Raw genomic sequence first — 13,216 nt, 5'->3', positions numbered from 1 at the left:
TTGAAAATCAGGACAATCCATGTAAATACGTTCTAATAGTAATTGAGACTTACACATTAAATCCAGTTGCATCACCTAGTTTATTGATAGTTAATTATGTTTACATTCCATTTCCCCCTTTTGTACAGGTAATCGTTTCAAAATCAAACAAGGATAGTGGAGTGCGTTAAGTGGGTTCTTTAATATATGGGACAATGACTGCCACCAACCCACCTCACAATAGTATATATATATTCAATATCAGAGTTCGTCCTTCCATGGATAAGCTTTGTGCACATCTCCAAGAAACGGTCCACAATGCAAGGTGTGGTTAGGTAATACTGCGTGTAATTTTGAGTGATACAGACGGAGGTTGTGTTGAAAATGAGCTGCATTACACTCGCATTCCTTGTGGCTACATCTCTTGTGTCACTCAGTGCTACTGATGTTGAAGCTGACCGGAGGCAGAGTCTGAAGACCCTCAAGTCTCATCTTGAGACTCTTTTAGATCCAGAATTACCACCGGTATATCCACATACGAGTGCTATTGACGTGGCTATTACAATCGGGCCAGTGCAGGTTCATGATTTGGTTGATACAAACCAAGTTCTCACACTGGGAGCCAATGTGATAATGCATTGGAAAGATATGGCTCTAGTTTGGAATACATCTGACTATTCGGACATCAGTAAAATAGAGATATCTCCAGACAAGGTATGGCAGCCTAATGTGATTTTGGTGAACAAGGCTTTTGATGACGGTCCCTTACGGACAACGATGCCCATTCAGTTGAAAAGTGACGGCTCAGTGTCTTGGCACAATGTCATGACGATTTCAGTGATATGCAAGACCTTCCTCTCAAGATATCCATTTGATAGCCAGATTTGTCCAATGACATTTACCCCAGGAATGGGATATGACATAATCCTGCATCCATCCGTCAATTTTTTCACTCATGGTTTGAAGGTAGACACTAATGGAGAGTGGGAGACTGTCAACGTTACGTCCTCAACATCAACCTTTGCCAATGGAGGTACATTCCAGGGTGCAATATTCTACGTTCATCTGTCCAGAAAATACTTGTTCCACATCTTGAACCTGGTTTTCCCAATGAGCCTACTATCTTTCCTGAACAGCTTCGTTTTCCTGCTGCCGGCTAGCTCGGGGGAGAAGATGGGCTTTCTCATGGCTGTGTTTGTGTCAAACGCACTGTTCCTCAATCTGATCCACGATTCCATGCCGTCAACGTCTGATACTGTTTCTAACCTCTCTCTCTACCTCGTCGCAATCCAAATTGAAGGTTTTCTCGCCATCGCTGCCACCATCTTAGTACAGAACGTTTACCACTGCCAGATGAACAGGAAGGAGAGCGGTGCAAAGATGACACAGGTTGTGCCTCAGGATTGCCTCCAGAATGCCATGGCTAGTCCTATCACTGCTGAGACCCCTAATGTGCATACGGATCGCAAACATGGAGAGACAATGAATTGCTCAAAAAAGAGAATCCCTTCACTGGACAGAAAGCTGGATTGTGTTTTCTTTGTATGTTTCACTGTTTTCGCCATTGTGGGCTTATTGTGTCTCATTTTTGGATAAATGTGTACGTGAAAGTGACACAGATCCCGCTTCAAAGCAAAAAGACGCACGCTTTTTCCAAGTCAACCAAAGTCACGTGACATTGCACAAAGTTTTTTCTTTTACAATGTCATATTAAAACATGTCAGTAAGATATATGCGTTGTAGCAGTATATCTCGGGGTACATGGCGTTTTATGCGTCTGGCTCGTGGCGTAACACCTAATGCAGGACGAATAAAACCACATCTACCCCTCATGATACTGTTACAAATTATATGACACCTTCTGATACATGATGGCGTGAAATCTGAAAATATCCTCACGCATATTTGATAATATATTCATTGCACACTGACATCAATGCTTCCTTGCATTTAAAGCTTAATACATTGTTTCTTCAATATCCTTGACACTATATGTTATTTTCGTTTGTTTTATTTCCAGATTATTTCTTCACTTTGATATTTTAACAACGTGAGACAAATTGTCTGACATGACACTTCTCGTTACTTTTTGTTTACTGCATTTGTTATTAAGGGATGTGTTTGGTTTCCTATTCAGGTGGAGTGTAAGATATCGCTACTTACTTTTTTCCTTAAATTGCTTTCAAATGTTCGCTTTGCAGAGTTCCGTTCCGTGGGAGAACCAGAAAATATGATTATTGGCATGAGATTTATCATTGCATTTGTTACGAAACATTATGACCAAATATTAATGTTTATATCAATAACATAACATCTACGCCACTCTCTATGAATCTTTTTCGCTATTATGTTATATATTTATGGGCAGATGTGTAATTTGTGTTGTTTGTTTTAAGTAATTATTAAAGTTCCCTAAACCATGATATAGTTAACCTCGTTGTATGGTCTATGGTACATAAATTGACATGGTTTAAATGATAAGCAGAAAAGCCATTACTGTGCATTTAGAAGATGCATTAGAAATGGCTTTTGTTGATGGGACAATAACAATCTAACAATTGATACTTCGTAATTGAAACTGGAGATACTAATGGTGTTACTATTTGTTGTTTAACGCCGCACTCAGCAATATTCCAGCTATATGACGGCGGTCTGTAAATAATCGACTCTAGACAATCCAGTGACTGATATCATGTGCATCGATCCACGCAATTGGGATCGATGACATGCATCAACCAAGTCAGCGAACCTGACCACTCGATCCCGTTAGTCGCCTCCTACGACAGGCATAGTTGCCTTTTACGACAAACACGGGTTGCTGAAGACCTGTTCTAACCCGGAATCTTCACGGGATGGCCAAGCTGTGGCTGGACCATATCACTAAAGACCTTACATAACTATATATATGTACCTAAGGATTAGTAGAGAGTGCTCGGGTTAGTTTAAGGAGCTATTATTTAACTAAGTTTAAAATACGCATGTTAAAATACACACTATTTACATTCTGCTACACACATACAGGGAATGAAGATAATAGAAATATCATGATATTTAACAGTAGTGTATAGAAGAGAGTCTAACAGTCAAATACATTTTTTTACACTTTATTTACACTTGCCTCAATCTGGTAAAGTGAGCATGGTGAATGAAAACCTTTGGAATTTGTTTCCACAATACATAATGTTATGTATGGAGTCGCGGATTTGGGTTCCTAAAACACGAATGTTGACGAGACATTTCACTTCAATATTTCCTCTCTACAATTAAGAATTGAACGTCAGTTTGCATGGGTTCATTGAAGTGTGAACGATTTAAAAGCGCTGGTTAAACTGTGTGAACCTCCGAGCTTGCGTTGTTTCCACAATACATAATGTTATGTATGGAGTCGCGGATTTGGTTTCCTAAAACACGAATGTTGACGAGACATTTCACTTCCATAATTCCTCTTTACAAATTGATTTGATTTTCATCATTTCTTGAAGTAAGCAGTTTAGGCAAAAGGTACATTGTATACATTGTCAATTGACGCGATGATGTGTACATGCCACGCCGTTTTTTAAAGGGCTCTTTATTTCTATTTTTTCAACAGACTGTAACACACAGTGAGTGATATTTAACAATGCCTAGACTTAATGATAATAAACAATGATACGAATCATGATCTTGACAATATTTATAATAATGCAGCTTATATAGCGCTAAACTTCACACAATAAAGTGCGCTTAACAGTCTCTATTTTGTTATAAATAGTATATGATTAAATGTCTTGCAGTGCCAGTAACAATAAAACAAACTGCAAGAGAGAAAAATAGAAACATTGTCTCTTTTTGTTCAATTAGTATTTGGAACAATCCAAGGATGAGAAATATATTATATATTCAACGATTATGTTTATATTTTCGAAACAGGCTGCTTCCTGTCTATTATTGACACAGTGTTATTCACATTGTTAGGCTGGTTATTTATTTTTGTTGCATCTCCAAACAATTTTATGATAAATTAACCAACGAAACTTGCTGTTCGTAAGCAGTACGGTTAGCAGGTCCAGATGGGCCGCTTTTACTTCAGGGGGAGATAACTCTCATACCTGGTGCTCGATGTAAATAAGGAAGTGTTGTGAAAGGCGAGGAAACAGCTGCCTGGTCGTGTGCAGGAGGTGTGAGAATTCCATGGAAACGGTATGCAGGTTTGTCACAATGCTCTTTCAAGGTTTCGTCGGAATATCTCAAGACAAAAGTGTTCTTGCGATGCATGCCAGTCAAACACATCACTGAAACTGAGCAAGACTTTCAGCTACCCCTGTTGTAGTCTTTTTCTGCAGTTTCTCCGACACTTTACCGATTCAAATACTTTGGTATAGATTTGATACTGTAAACGTTTGATTTACACAAGTGTATCAGCTGTCGCTTTCAAGTGTTATTTGCAAGTAAGTCAAATTTAATCACTTGTTTCCACATCAAGTTATGTTATGAATTTGTCCTATTGATTTTATGAATAGGGTCTTGTGATGCTCAATCTTAGAATCGAGATGCGGTGAATTCGCCGGGGTGGAGGGTTATTAGGGGTCACAGGAGGGTTAGGGGCACTTTTGTCATGAGTCTACATTTGACGCTCCCTCAATCATGTTTTGTTTACTTTATAACGTGGGAAGTGTGAACACCCTGAGGGGTCTGAATAACATATGTCAAAAAGCAAAATATGTTCAAAAGTAATTTTAATGATTCTCTTATCCTGATTGCTTTGTAAACTGGCTCCTGTTTTTCTTCAAATGAATTTACATCACAAATCCATGACATTCTTCTTATTATCAATATATCTATGTTGGGGTAATCTTGGCTAGCTTACCAGGAATTAAAACTGCTGGATTACACCTTGAACCCTATATATTTCTATCAGTTAGGGCTGGGACAGGTAACTCGGGTACTTGGGTCGGGTGGGTACTGAGAAGGACCCAGGTACCCACAGGACTACCCGGACCTGTGGTTAGTCATGTAGGGTGCAGGCTCATCTCAGCAAAATGTCGCTGATTTTTAGGGGAAAACGACACCTCATTTGGCGAAAATGGCTACTGATTGTCGGGCCAAAACAGCCCCTCCATTTTTATTAACGATAAGAATGATTTATGTAGTAGTATACATGCTTTACTGTGTTATGTTGTAGTATATGTTTTCCTTGGGCCGGGACACTGTCTGTTATCTTGTTTTATCATTTCACAATTATTTGTGTTTGCAAGTGACCATGTGAGTTTAATTTCATGTATTTCAGTACCAAGGTAAAAAAGAATATGTTGCTGTTTTAACCAGGCAATAGTGTTTTCACTTTAGGCAAGGTTACATTTCGCCAATTGGTACTGTTTTTGCTATGACCTGTCACGTGATATATTGTTTAATGACAAAAATATCTAGAACTCCATTTTTCACTACAAGTCTCTAATGTTTTTTTCCGACTATGCACCCATTCCATCCTCTCCAGGGCTACAGCCAAACTATGCCCAAATGGACATTTTGTACACATCCCTTGAGACCTACTGCGGGTACCTGGGTATGGTTGGGTAATGGGGTTTGTGGGTACAAGGGTAGTAAATTTGGACTCGTCCCAGCCCTAGTATCAGGTCCTTTTCATCTCTTTGGAGGAGAATACCAGTACTGTTTAAACACTGATCATGCTGATGATTCATTAACATTTCGGAAACCAATCTCATTAATATCAGATCTTAGTTCTCGCTATCGCTAAACAAAGATCTGAGGATATCCCCTTACGGGTCACGTCAGAACAATCTTTAATCCGACCAATCAAAGCGTCGCTTACCAGATCATGAAAGTGACAGTCAGAATGTGTTTTCTCATCATGCAACCTCGAAAAAGTAAACACGGGGTGATCTGAACGACAGTAATGTCCCGTATGACTGATTCCATCAAAATTATCGTTTATCTCGCGCTTCCGTGGGTCTAACATTTGAACTGAGGAGGCGTTGCACAGTACATGGAAAGTACTGTCATACAATTTCAACCATATATTAGACATTCCAGAATGTTCATTTGTTCAGTTTTCAAAATTTTAATCGAGAACTGTGCCAACATATTTTTCAAGTGTATTCTGAAATGGATGTTGCCAGGTTGAAACGAGTACCGTAAAACTCGAGAAAGCTGCTTTCTGACTGGCTGATGTTTGTCATTTCAGTGGTTGGTCAAAGTTCGCGAAAGGTCGTTCTGACGTGACCCGTAATGGGATGTCCTCAGATCTTTTTAGCGGCAGCCAGAATTTAGATCTGATTTTAATGAGATTGTTCTGAAACCACTTTAGCTATTAAGCAACCAATCAAAACCATTATTGATACATGTTTTGATTGTCTCCTCAATTTTTCTGCAAATGTTTGAAAATGACTGAATCTGCTGAAATTTTTGTCAAACCATTGACTACCAACACTAATCTAAAAGATGAATTTTGGAAACATATTTTACAACCACCTGCTGTACTAATTTTGGGCCAGATATTTTTTAAACCAAATAATTGATCATGATGTTAAAAGGCATAATTTATTCATCTTTTAATTTGAAATTTAACTTGGATCCAGTCACCACGACAACGAGATAGAAGGACATCGCTGATGGTAGGATGCGTTTGACAACGTGTGGATTGGGATGCAGAAGGCCGAAGCGTTTTCTCATCATCTGTGTGCTGCTGCTGCTGTTCCTGGGATGCTTCTACTTAGCCCAGGTCGTCCACGAGATCATCCGCGACATGAAATGCTCCGAGCAGGAGTCAAAGGAGGTGCTTCAACAGTATGTGAGTATAATGTAGGTCACACGATACACCATACTCACATCTGAGACATTACACACAACTGGCAACGGATAGTAGGTGAATGGTTGATGGGTAGTTTGGGTTGGTATGCCCCCCAGGGAGCAGAGAATACTATCAGAATTTAACTGATCTGTTGACTGGGTGCTTTGATCATAAATACTGCTGTATTCCATGGACAAAAATAGAATAAAAAATTCTGCAGTCAATTTTTGTAAATTCCGCAACCAAATTTTGAAAATTCTGCACTCAATTCTGCACACTTTTAAGCTTAAGCTTTTGTGAATTTAGTAGTTTTGCATGTGTTTTGATTGTGGCAGGCTTTTTTATGACTTATTCACAGCTTTTTTTGTCCATTTTTTTCATGACCCTCAAAAATATATGTATTATTTTTTTATGACCCACCCCAAGAAATTGTTATAGTTTTTAGTGACCCTCCCCTGTTTCCCTCTGACCCACTTCCCCCAATAATTAATGACTGGTCCCTAATGTTGTCAACAATGATTCAGTGTGAATATTGCTTTAACTAAGCAATCAGCATACAAAATCACCAATATGCACATGTAAAAATATCTGAAAATTATTACACTCAATGTTTCTACTCTCATCAGAGCTCCAGATAAGCTTTTAGTGTTGTGGGTATTTTACCCATGCATTTAAAAATCATCAGTAATTCTATCTTGGTATTCAAATTTCTGTTACCCACTAGTTTTTACACATGTGGGTATTTAAGTTAAATATTTAAAAACACTATTCATTTAGTCCCTGCAAACTGTTGTCATGTGGTTTCTTGAGCTTTATGGGACTCAAAAATACCACGATACTTCCACAAGAAAGTGTGATGGCAAATGATCATGATGTAACTGTCATCGTGGAGTTTGGCAAGGTTGACGGATAGACACAATTTTATGGATAACAACTTCTTTAATACTGTAAAAAGCGACGTTTCGGTATAGATCCTTATACCGTTGTCAAGCAAGACTGAATGAGGGACATAGTGCAGAATATATATAGCAAGTGGAGGATTAACAGTAGAGGATTAACAGTAACAACAAGGGCATACATGGGTGGGATAACATAGGTGAGTGTCACAACAAGGATGATGCTATCACAACACGATGGACAGAAAACACATAGCTAGAAGCCATATTAAAGAAGTTGTTATCGATAAAATTGTGTCTATCTTGTCAACCGCCAACTTCTAAGCAATGCCTATCAAACAAGGTTGACGGACTTCCCGTTTATAATTTCAAAATAAATTGCTGATTTGCTAATCAAATATGCAGGGTTACTTCACAATATTTTGATGATACGCATCATAAGTTCTATTTTTGTAGCGTATCTGTAATGTTCGTTGCGTATTTGATATGCTTGGATTTTATTTTACTGCGTATTTCTGCATTTCTGATGCATATTTTACGCAGATACACAGCTTATCTGGAGCTCTGCACATGGATAATATTATTATATAATGACTATCCTACTTCCCATCTTCCTCAGTGTCAGATGTACCACGACAAGCGTATAGTTGGCGATCTGTGCCCTCATCTTTGTGACAATGACCGAACAATACAATATAAACAATGCACAAACTATCGTCAAGGAAAGCGAGTTTTCATCGTCCGTTGCCATGACTACTGTCAAGAAGGAGATACAGTAAGCGCAGTCCTGAAAACAAATCACAAGAACTTCTCCGACTTTCTGAATGAGGAATTCTCCTTCGAAAGAGAAGATCAAGAGAAAAACGGTCCATCAATTGATCAACTGCAGACCATGATTAAAGACACTTTGCAAATGGACCTACATATGAACTTACCAGAAGGAACGGACCCAATAGCATTCATGTGGAAAGACAATTATTTAGACTATTATAACAAAAATGATAAAAGCAGCCAGTTTGCTCTAGCAAGATCAATATGGTCATTGGTTCGTCAGTGGGAGTATTTGATGATGAGAGCCAATCAGGAACATCAGTTTATGCCACACATCTATGGGACCTGTGGGCCGCTGTATCTAATGGAGTACGCCCCTCCAGGGGAGATGCTTGGACATGATGTTCAGTTCACGAACCTCCCCTGGGTTGATAGAGCCAGGGTGGCCAAGAGCATTCTGGGTATTTTATGGTCGATCCAAGAGGATATGCATGAGCCTGTACACTTGTGCGATGTGAAGGGAGAGAACTTTGGGGTTTCGGAGGCTGGTCAGGTGAAACTGATTGACACGGACACAGTGTTTTATGACAGTAAGATGATGGATGAGCTAGCCTTCGGGAACTGTTCCCGGAACAAGGAGTGTGATTTCTTTGACTGCCGTGGATGGTGTGATCCCGGGACGGGTCAGTGCGCCAAGGTGCGCATCAACAACAACCTACAGGTGAGTGGTGCTAATTCACGGAGAGAGTTGTTGAGTTTAACGCTGCTTCAAGCAGTATTTCATTTGCATCACAGCAGTTCGGCTTATTTAGGAACCGAAGTGGTAAACCTCTGAGACACGCGTCACTTTGGGGCTTTCCTCTCACATTAATCTGACACGCCGCGATATAACCGGAATACTGTTAAAAGCGGCGTAAACCACACACACACACACACACACACACACACACTCCCACTCACTCACTCTCACTCACTAGCTCGCTCGCTCACTCACTCACTCACTCACTCACTCACTCACTCACTCACTCACTCACTCACTCACTCACTCACTCACTCACTCACTCACTCACAAATATAATTATGGCACATGGTATAAAACCTAAAAGATACATAGAAGCACAAACACCCGGAGTGATACTGCCACAACTTATAAGGTCACTTTGGTGTACAGGGTAATAGGTTCATTTCAAGGTTATTATCAAAAAACATATGAACGATTAATATTTGTACCAGTGTGTATAAGTTACCAGTGTGAATAAGATGTGTCTGTTAAGTGCTTGATTATGGACTTAAGTGAATGAGTGAGTATAGTTTTACACCACTTTTAGCAATATTCCAGCTATATCATAGCAGGGGATACCAGAAATGGGCTACACACATTATACCCATGTGGGAAATCAAACCCAGTTCTCTGGCATGACGCTTTTATCACCTGGCTACCCCTCCGCCCCTGATGGACAATAAAGTGATGAAAGTTGGTATGTTGGTTGCCATCAGTGAGATCGTAAATATTGCTCTGCTTTTATTTTCCAGAGTGTGTGTCAGGATGTGTTCCTTGGCAAACTCATGGACTCCGTCGGAGGTCTACTAAGGAATCCCCCTCGTGCCATCAAGGCTCAACTCAAATCAATCCTGGACAAATGTGCTTTCAGTCAGACCTCCGAAGATGGTATCCCTGTCCAAAAACCATCAGAGGAACTGTACTGGCGCCTATATAACCTTCTACAGAACAGCATTGACAGCCAGAGTTAGCAGATTACCATGCTTATTCAAATACCCTCAGTCCCACTTTGAAGTCAAGGATAAGGTTGACTTAGGCTTATTTAACACACCATTTAACACTCACCATGATCACCTGTTAATACATATGGCCGCTATGCAGTGCATGATTACATATGGCCGCTATGCTGTGCATGAATACATACGGTTGTTATGCAGTGCATGAATACATATGGCTGCTATGCAGTGCATGAATACAAATGGCCGCTATGCAGTGAATGAGTACATGCGGCCACTTTACAGTCAGCCCCAGTTGTATTCCACAATTCCGCAGTCATGGAATATTTTGCAGAAATGTCGAATTGGTGCAGAAATGTACCTACCTTGAAGAACTGGTGCAGAAACTTGCATTAAACAGCTGCAGAATTTGTCAAATGCATTGCAGAATTTTATCATGTGAGTCAAAAGCTGGTTTCAAATTTGTAAACAGATATTTATTTTGTTTTGAAGTGAAGTTGACTTTTGTATTATTGCTTACTGAAAGTGCATGTCTGTACACCAGTAATCGCTAGATTCACTTCAATGAGCTATTCTAGCCGCGATTAAGTTCGTCTTGTAAATGCCTGCCTCAGGTCAAAACTACAAATAGTCATGAAAACTAAGGTTGAAATCTGCAGAATTGTGTCCAGAATGGTCAAATTTTGTTGCAGAAATTACAAAAATTTACCGCAGAATTTTGATTTTTGGGCCAAAGAATACTGCGGAGTAATGTGTATATTTAGTAAACTGATACAATGAGGTCGTTTATTACTCATGGAAGGTCAATTCTACCATGCATTGAAATATGATGCAATTTGATTGGTTAATTTGAAACAAATTTGAAATGGTCATTAAACCATGTTAAATGATAACCTCTTCAGATCACATCCCTGCACTGAATACATGCAAAAGAAAAAGAGTTGATAAAAAAAACACATTTTAGTCATGGTAGAATGGAGATAAACCAATTCTGCTTTTAAATTTGGATATGTTTCACCGTGCTTAATCAACAATTAATGAACCACCTACCATGCCTACTGGTAAATATTTTAAAGGCTTCTCCATATATGAAATTTGCTTGAATATTACTGTTAGTACTCACTGGTCTCAGCATCGCTTGCTTCTCTGTTGTGGAAGTGTGGACTTTGCTTGATTCATTCATTGAAAATAGCATCACTGCACTGCAAAGAATGCATATATGGTTATGCCTTGACCTACATAACTAGGGTTCAGGGGACCCCCAGTAGTTAATTTCAAGAGTCCTAACAGGTTTGTGTGAAGTGTACTGGACTGTAAGATTTGATAATTACTTAAATTACAGGAACTTTATATTTATTGTCAAAAATTTGATACAATCAATATCACTGTGCATTCTCAGGAAGCAGTTTATATCTTTCTGTGTTCATTCTATACATTTGTGTGTACTAGATGCACATTTCTGAGTCTGTAAATCCCTGTGTTTATTCACGGTTGATGGAGGAATTAAGTGTAGACAGGTTTCGACAATGACAGAATAATAAAATTATGTATGATGAATGTTATTGCCATTTGTTGGAATTGTAACACTTATTATTGATTTTCTATTTATAACCTAAAAATGTCCCAGTCAGCATTTTCATACAAGTGAAATGTATTTTCATCAGTCTCATTGACATCCGATATAATACCTCCCTGTGTGAAGATCTGAAGACACCTCCGGAGGTCATAGACTTTCTAATCAGCCAATCAGCATTGAGTCTTCTAAATTCTTGGTATATGTTAGCAAAGCATTCAGACCAACGTATCTGATTTCTGTATCTCAAAAACAAATATTATCAAAGAAATCCAAATGCGAAAATTTTAAGCCATGCTATTGTAATGTTGTTGATATTTTATACATTCTGTCATGTGTGAGAGCCATGGCATCTTTACACAGTGTTAGAAATTGGCACTAGTCCTATAGTCCTTACCAAATGCCCAATAGTTAAGGTATCTTAAGGACTAGTAGAAATTTGCCATTTTTAAGGGTTTTGCTTTATGTTGTCATTATAAACAGTCAGTTTCTATCGCTGTTTACCCAAAAGGGTTTCGGTACTATGAAGGGTGTATTTGTTTTTCGCAGCGGAGATCAAAATTTCAGAATTGAGGCAGTTTTGCCAAATTGTTTTGGGGTGCTGGCATTTGATTAGCTTAAGAACCCACCGTCCTTCATTTTGATTGGGTAGGAAGGTCGCTCCGGGTTCCCCTGACGTCACCTACCATGGAGGAGTTAAATTTTGGCACAGGCAGGTATCGTATAGGAGTGAGTAAAAATCTAATTTGAATGAGATTGGTATTTGCATTTGTTTTAAGTTGAAGTATTACACTTATACATCGATTATTTTGAGTATCATATCTCCATTGTAATATGGTAAATGACCTGGATTTCCAAGTGATGTCACACCTCCATTGTTCTTGTCACTGTCTTAGCACAGGAGCGTCATGAGCGTCATTTGATTGGATGGTTATTTTTAGCATCATGTAATTTGAATGGGACAAAATGAAGCTATGGTGTCAAATGGGTCACATTATTATGGTGATATGATACCCTAGCTTACCAAGGATGGGTCTGGTGTCAGATACACATGATTTGCATGCTTTTATATTTACATCATCATGCTTGTATATCTTCAAGGCTTATTGGGTGTTGTGTATTTTGTTTTGAGAATGTTCTCATGTTATCTTTATGTTTTCTTGCCTATCGGATGTTTTATTCATATATATTCACCTTGCCATTGTCCCAACCAGTTAAAGAAAATCCACAAATGTCATACATGGCTTGTAGTTAGATATTTCCAACGACTGACTGTTTCAGTTAGAGTTCTGTTTTCTATGATTGATGGACAGATGACACATATGAGCAAAAGAATGAAATGATTGATGGGGATAATGATTGGAGCACCACATAATAAATGCAAAATGTCAGAATTTGGCAAGAATGTGGTGTAATCAATCACAATTTCCTTAATAACATAACTCTGAAAGTTAACCACACAATCTGTGATGT

At 38.8% G+C, this 13,216-nt stretch overlaps 2 protein-coding genes across 4 annotated transcripts; both read left to right on the top strand.

Moving 5' to 3' along the window:
• The first annotated feature begins 363 nt into the window (after positions 1-363).
• LOC139453704 (neuronal acetylcholine receptor subunit beta-3-like) lies at positions 364-1,575 on the top strand. Its single transcript, XM_071235180.1, has one exon. The coding sequence runs from the start codon at positions 364-366 to the stop codon at positions 1,573-1,575; it is 1,212 nt and encodes a 403-aa protein (XP_071091281.1).
• A 2,511-nt stretch (positions 1,576-4,086) lies between these two features.
• Positions 4,087-10,538, top strand: LOC139454282 (divergent protein kinase domain 1C-like). 3 transcript variants are annotated; one of them, XM_071235898.1, is made up of 4 exons: positions 4,087-4,166; positions 6,555-6,766; positions 8,282-9,154; positions 9,967-10,538. In XM_071235898.1, exons 2-4 carry the CDS (start codon positions 6,596-6,598, stop codon positions 10,183-10,185), a joined length of 1,263 nt encoding a protein of 420 aa, XP_071091999.1. In that variant the 5' UTR covers positions 4,087-4,166; positions 6,555-6,595; the 3' UTR covers positions 10,186-10,538. The 3 variants fall into 3 exon arrangements, with proteins under 3 accessions (XP_071091999.1, XP_071091998.1, XP_071092000.1); XM_071235897.1 differs by having other exon boundaries at positions 4,092-4,158; XM_071235899.1 differs by lacking the exon at positions 4,087-4,166 and adding an exon at positions 4,340-4,406.
• The last annotated feature ends 2,678 nt before the right edge of the window (positions 10,539-13,216 follow it).

This window comes from Haliotis cracherodii, unplaced genomic scaffold (genome assembly GCF_022045235.1).
Source record: "Haliotis cracherodii isolate W230 unplaced genomic scaffold, xgHalCrac1.p SCAF_10, whole genome shotgun sequence".
Lineage (NCBI taxonomy): Eukaryota > Metazoa > Mollusca > Gastropoda > Lepetellida > Haliotidae > Haliotis > Haliotis cracherodii.
The sequence above is the reverse complement of the archived record's forward strand: the minus strand, read 5'-3'. Positions and strand labels throughout refer to the sequence as shown.

What these genes read in the sequence shown, in the direction of transcription:
- LOC139454282 (XM_071235898.1), top strand. Translation starts at nt 6,596, where the DNA reads ATGCGTTTGACAACGTGTGGATTGGGATGCAGAAGGCCGAAGCGTTTT. An exon ending in AGGAGGTGCTTCAACAGTAT is followed by an intron (nt 6,767 to 8,281) that starts GTGAGTATAATG and finishes CATCTTCCTCAG; the next exon opens with TGTCAGATGTACCACGACAA. An exon ending in GCATCAACAACAACCTACAG is followed by an intron (nt 9,155 to 9,966) that starts GTGAGTGGTGCT and finishes TTTATTTTCCAG; the next exon opens with AGTGTGTGTCAGGATGTGTT.
- LOC139453704 (XM_071235180.1), top strand. Translation starts at nt 364, where the DNA reads ATGAGCTGCATTACACTCGCATTCCTTGTGGCTACATCTCTTGTGTCA.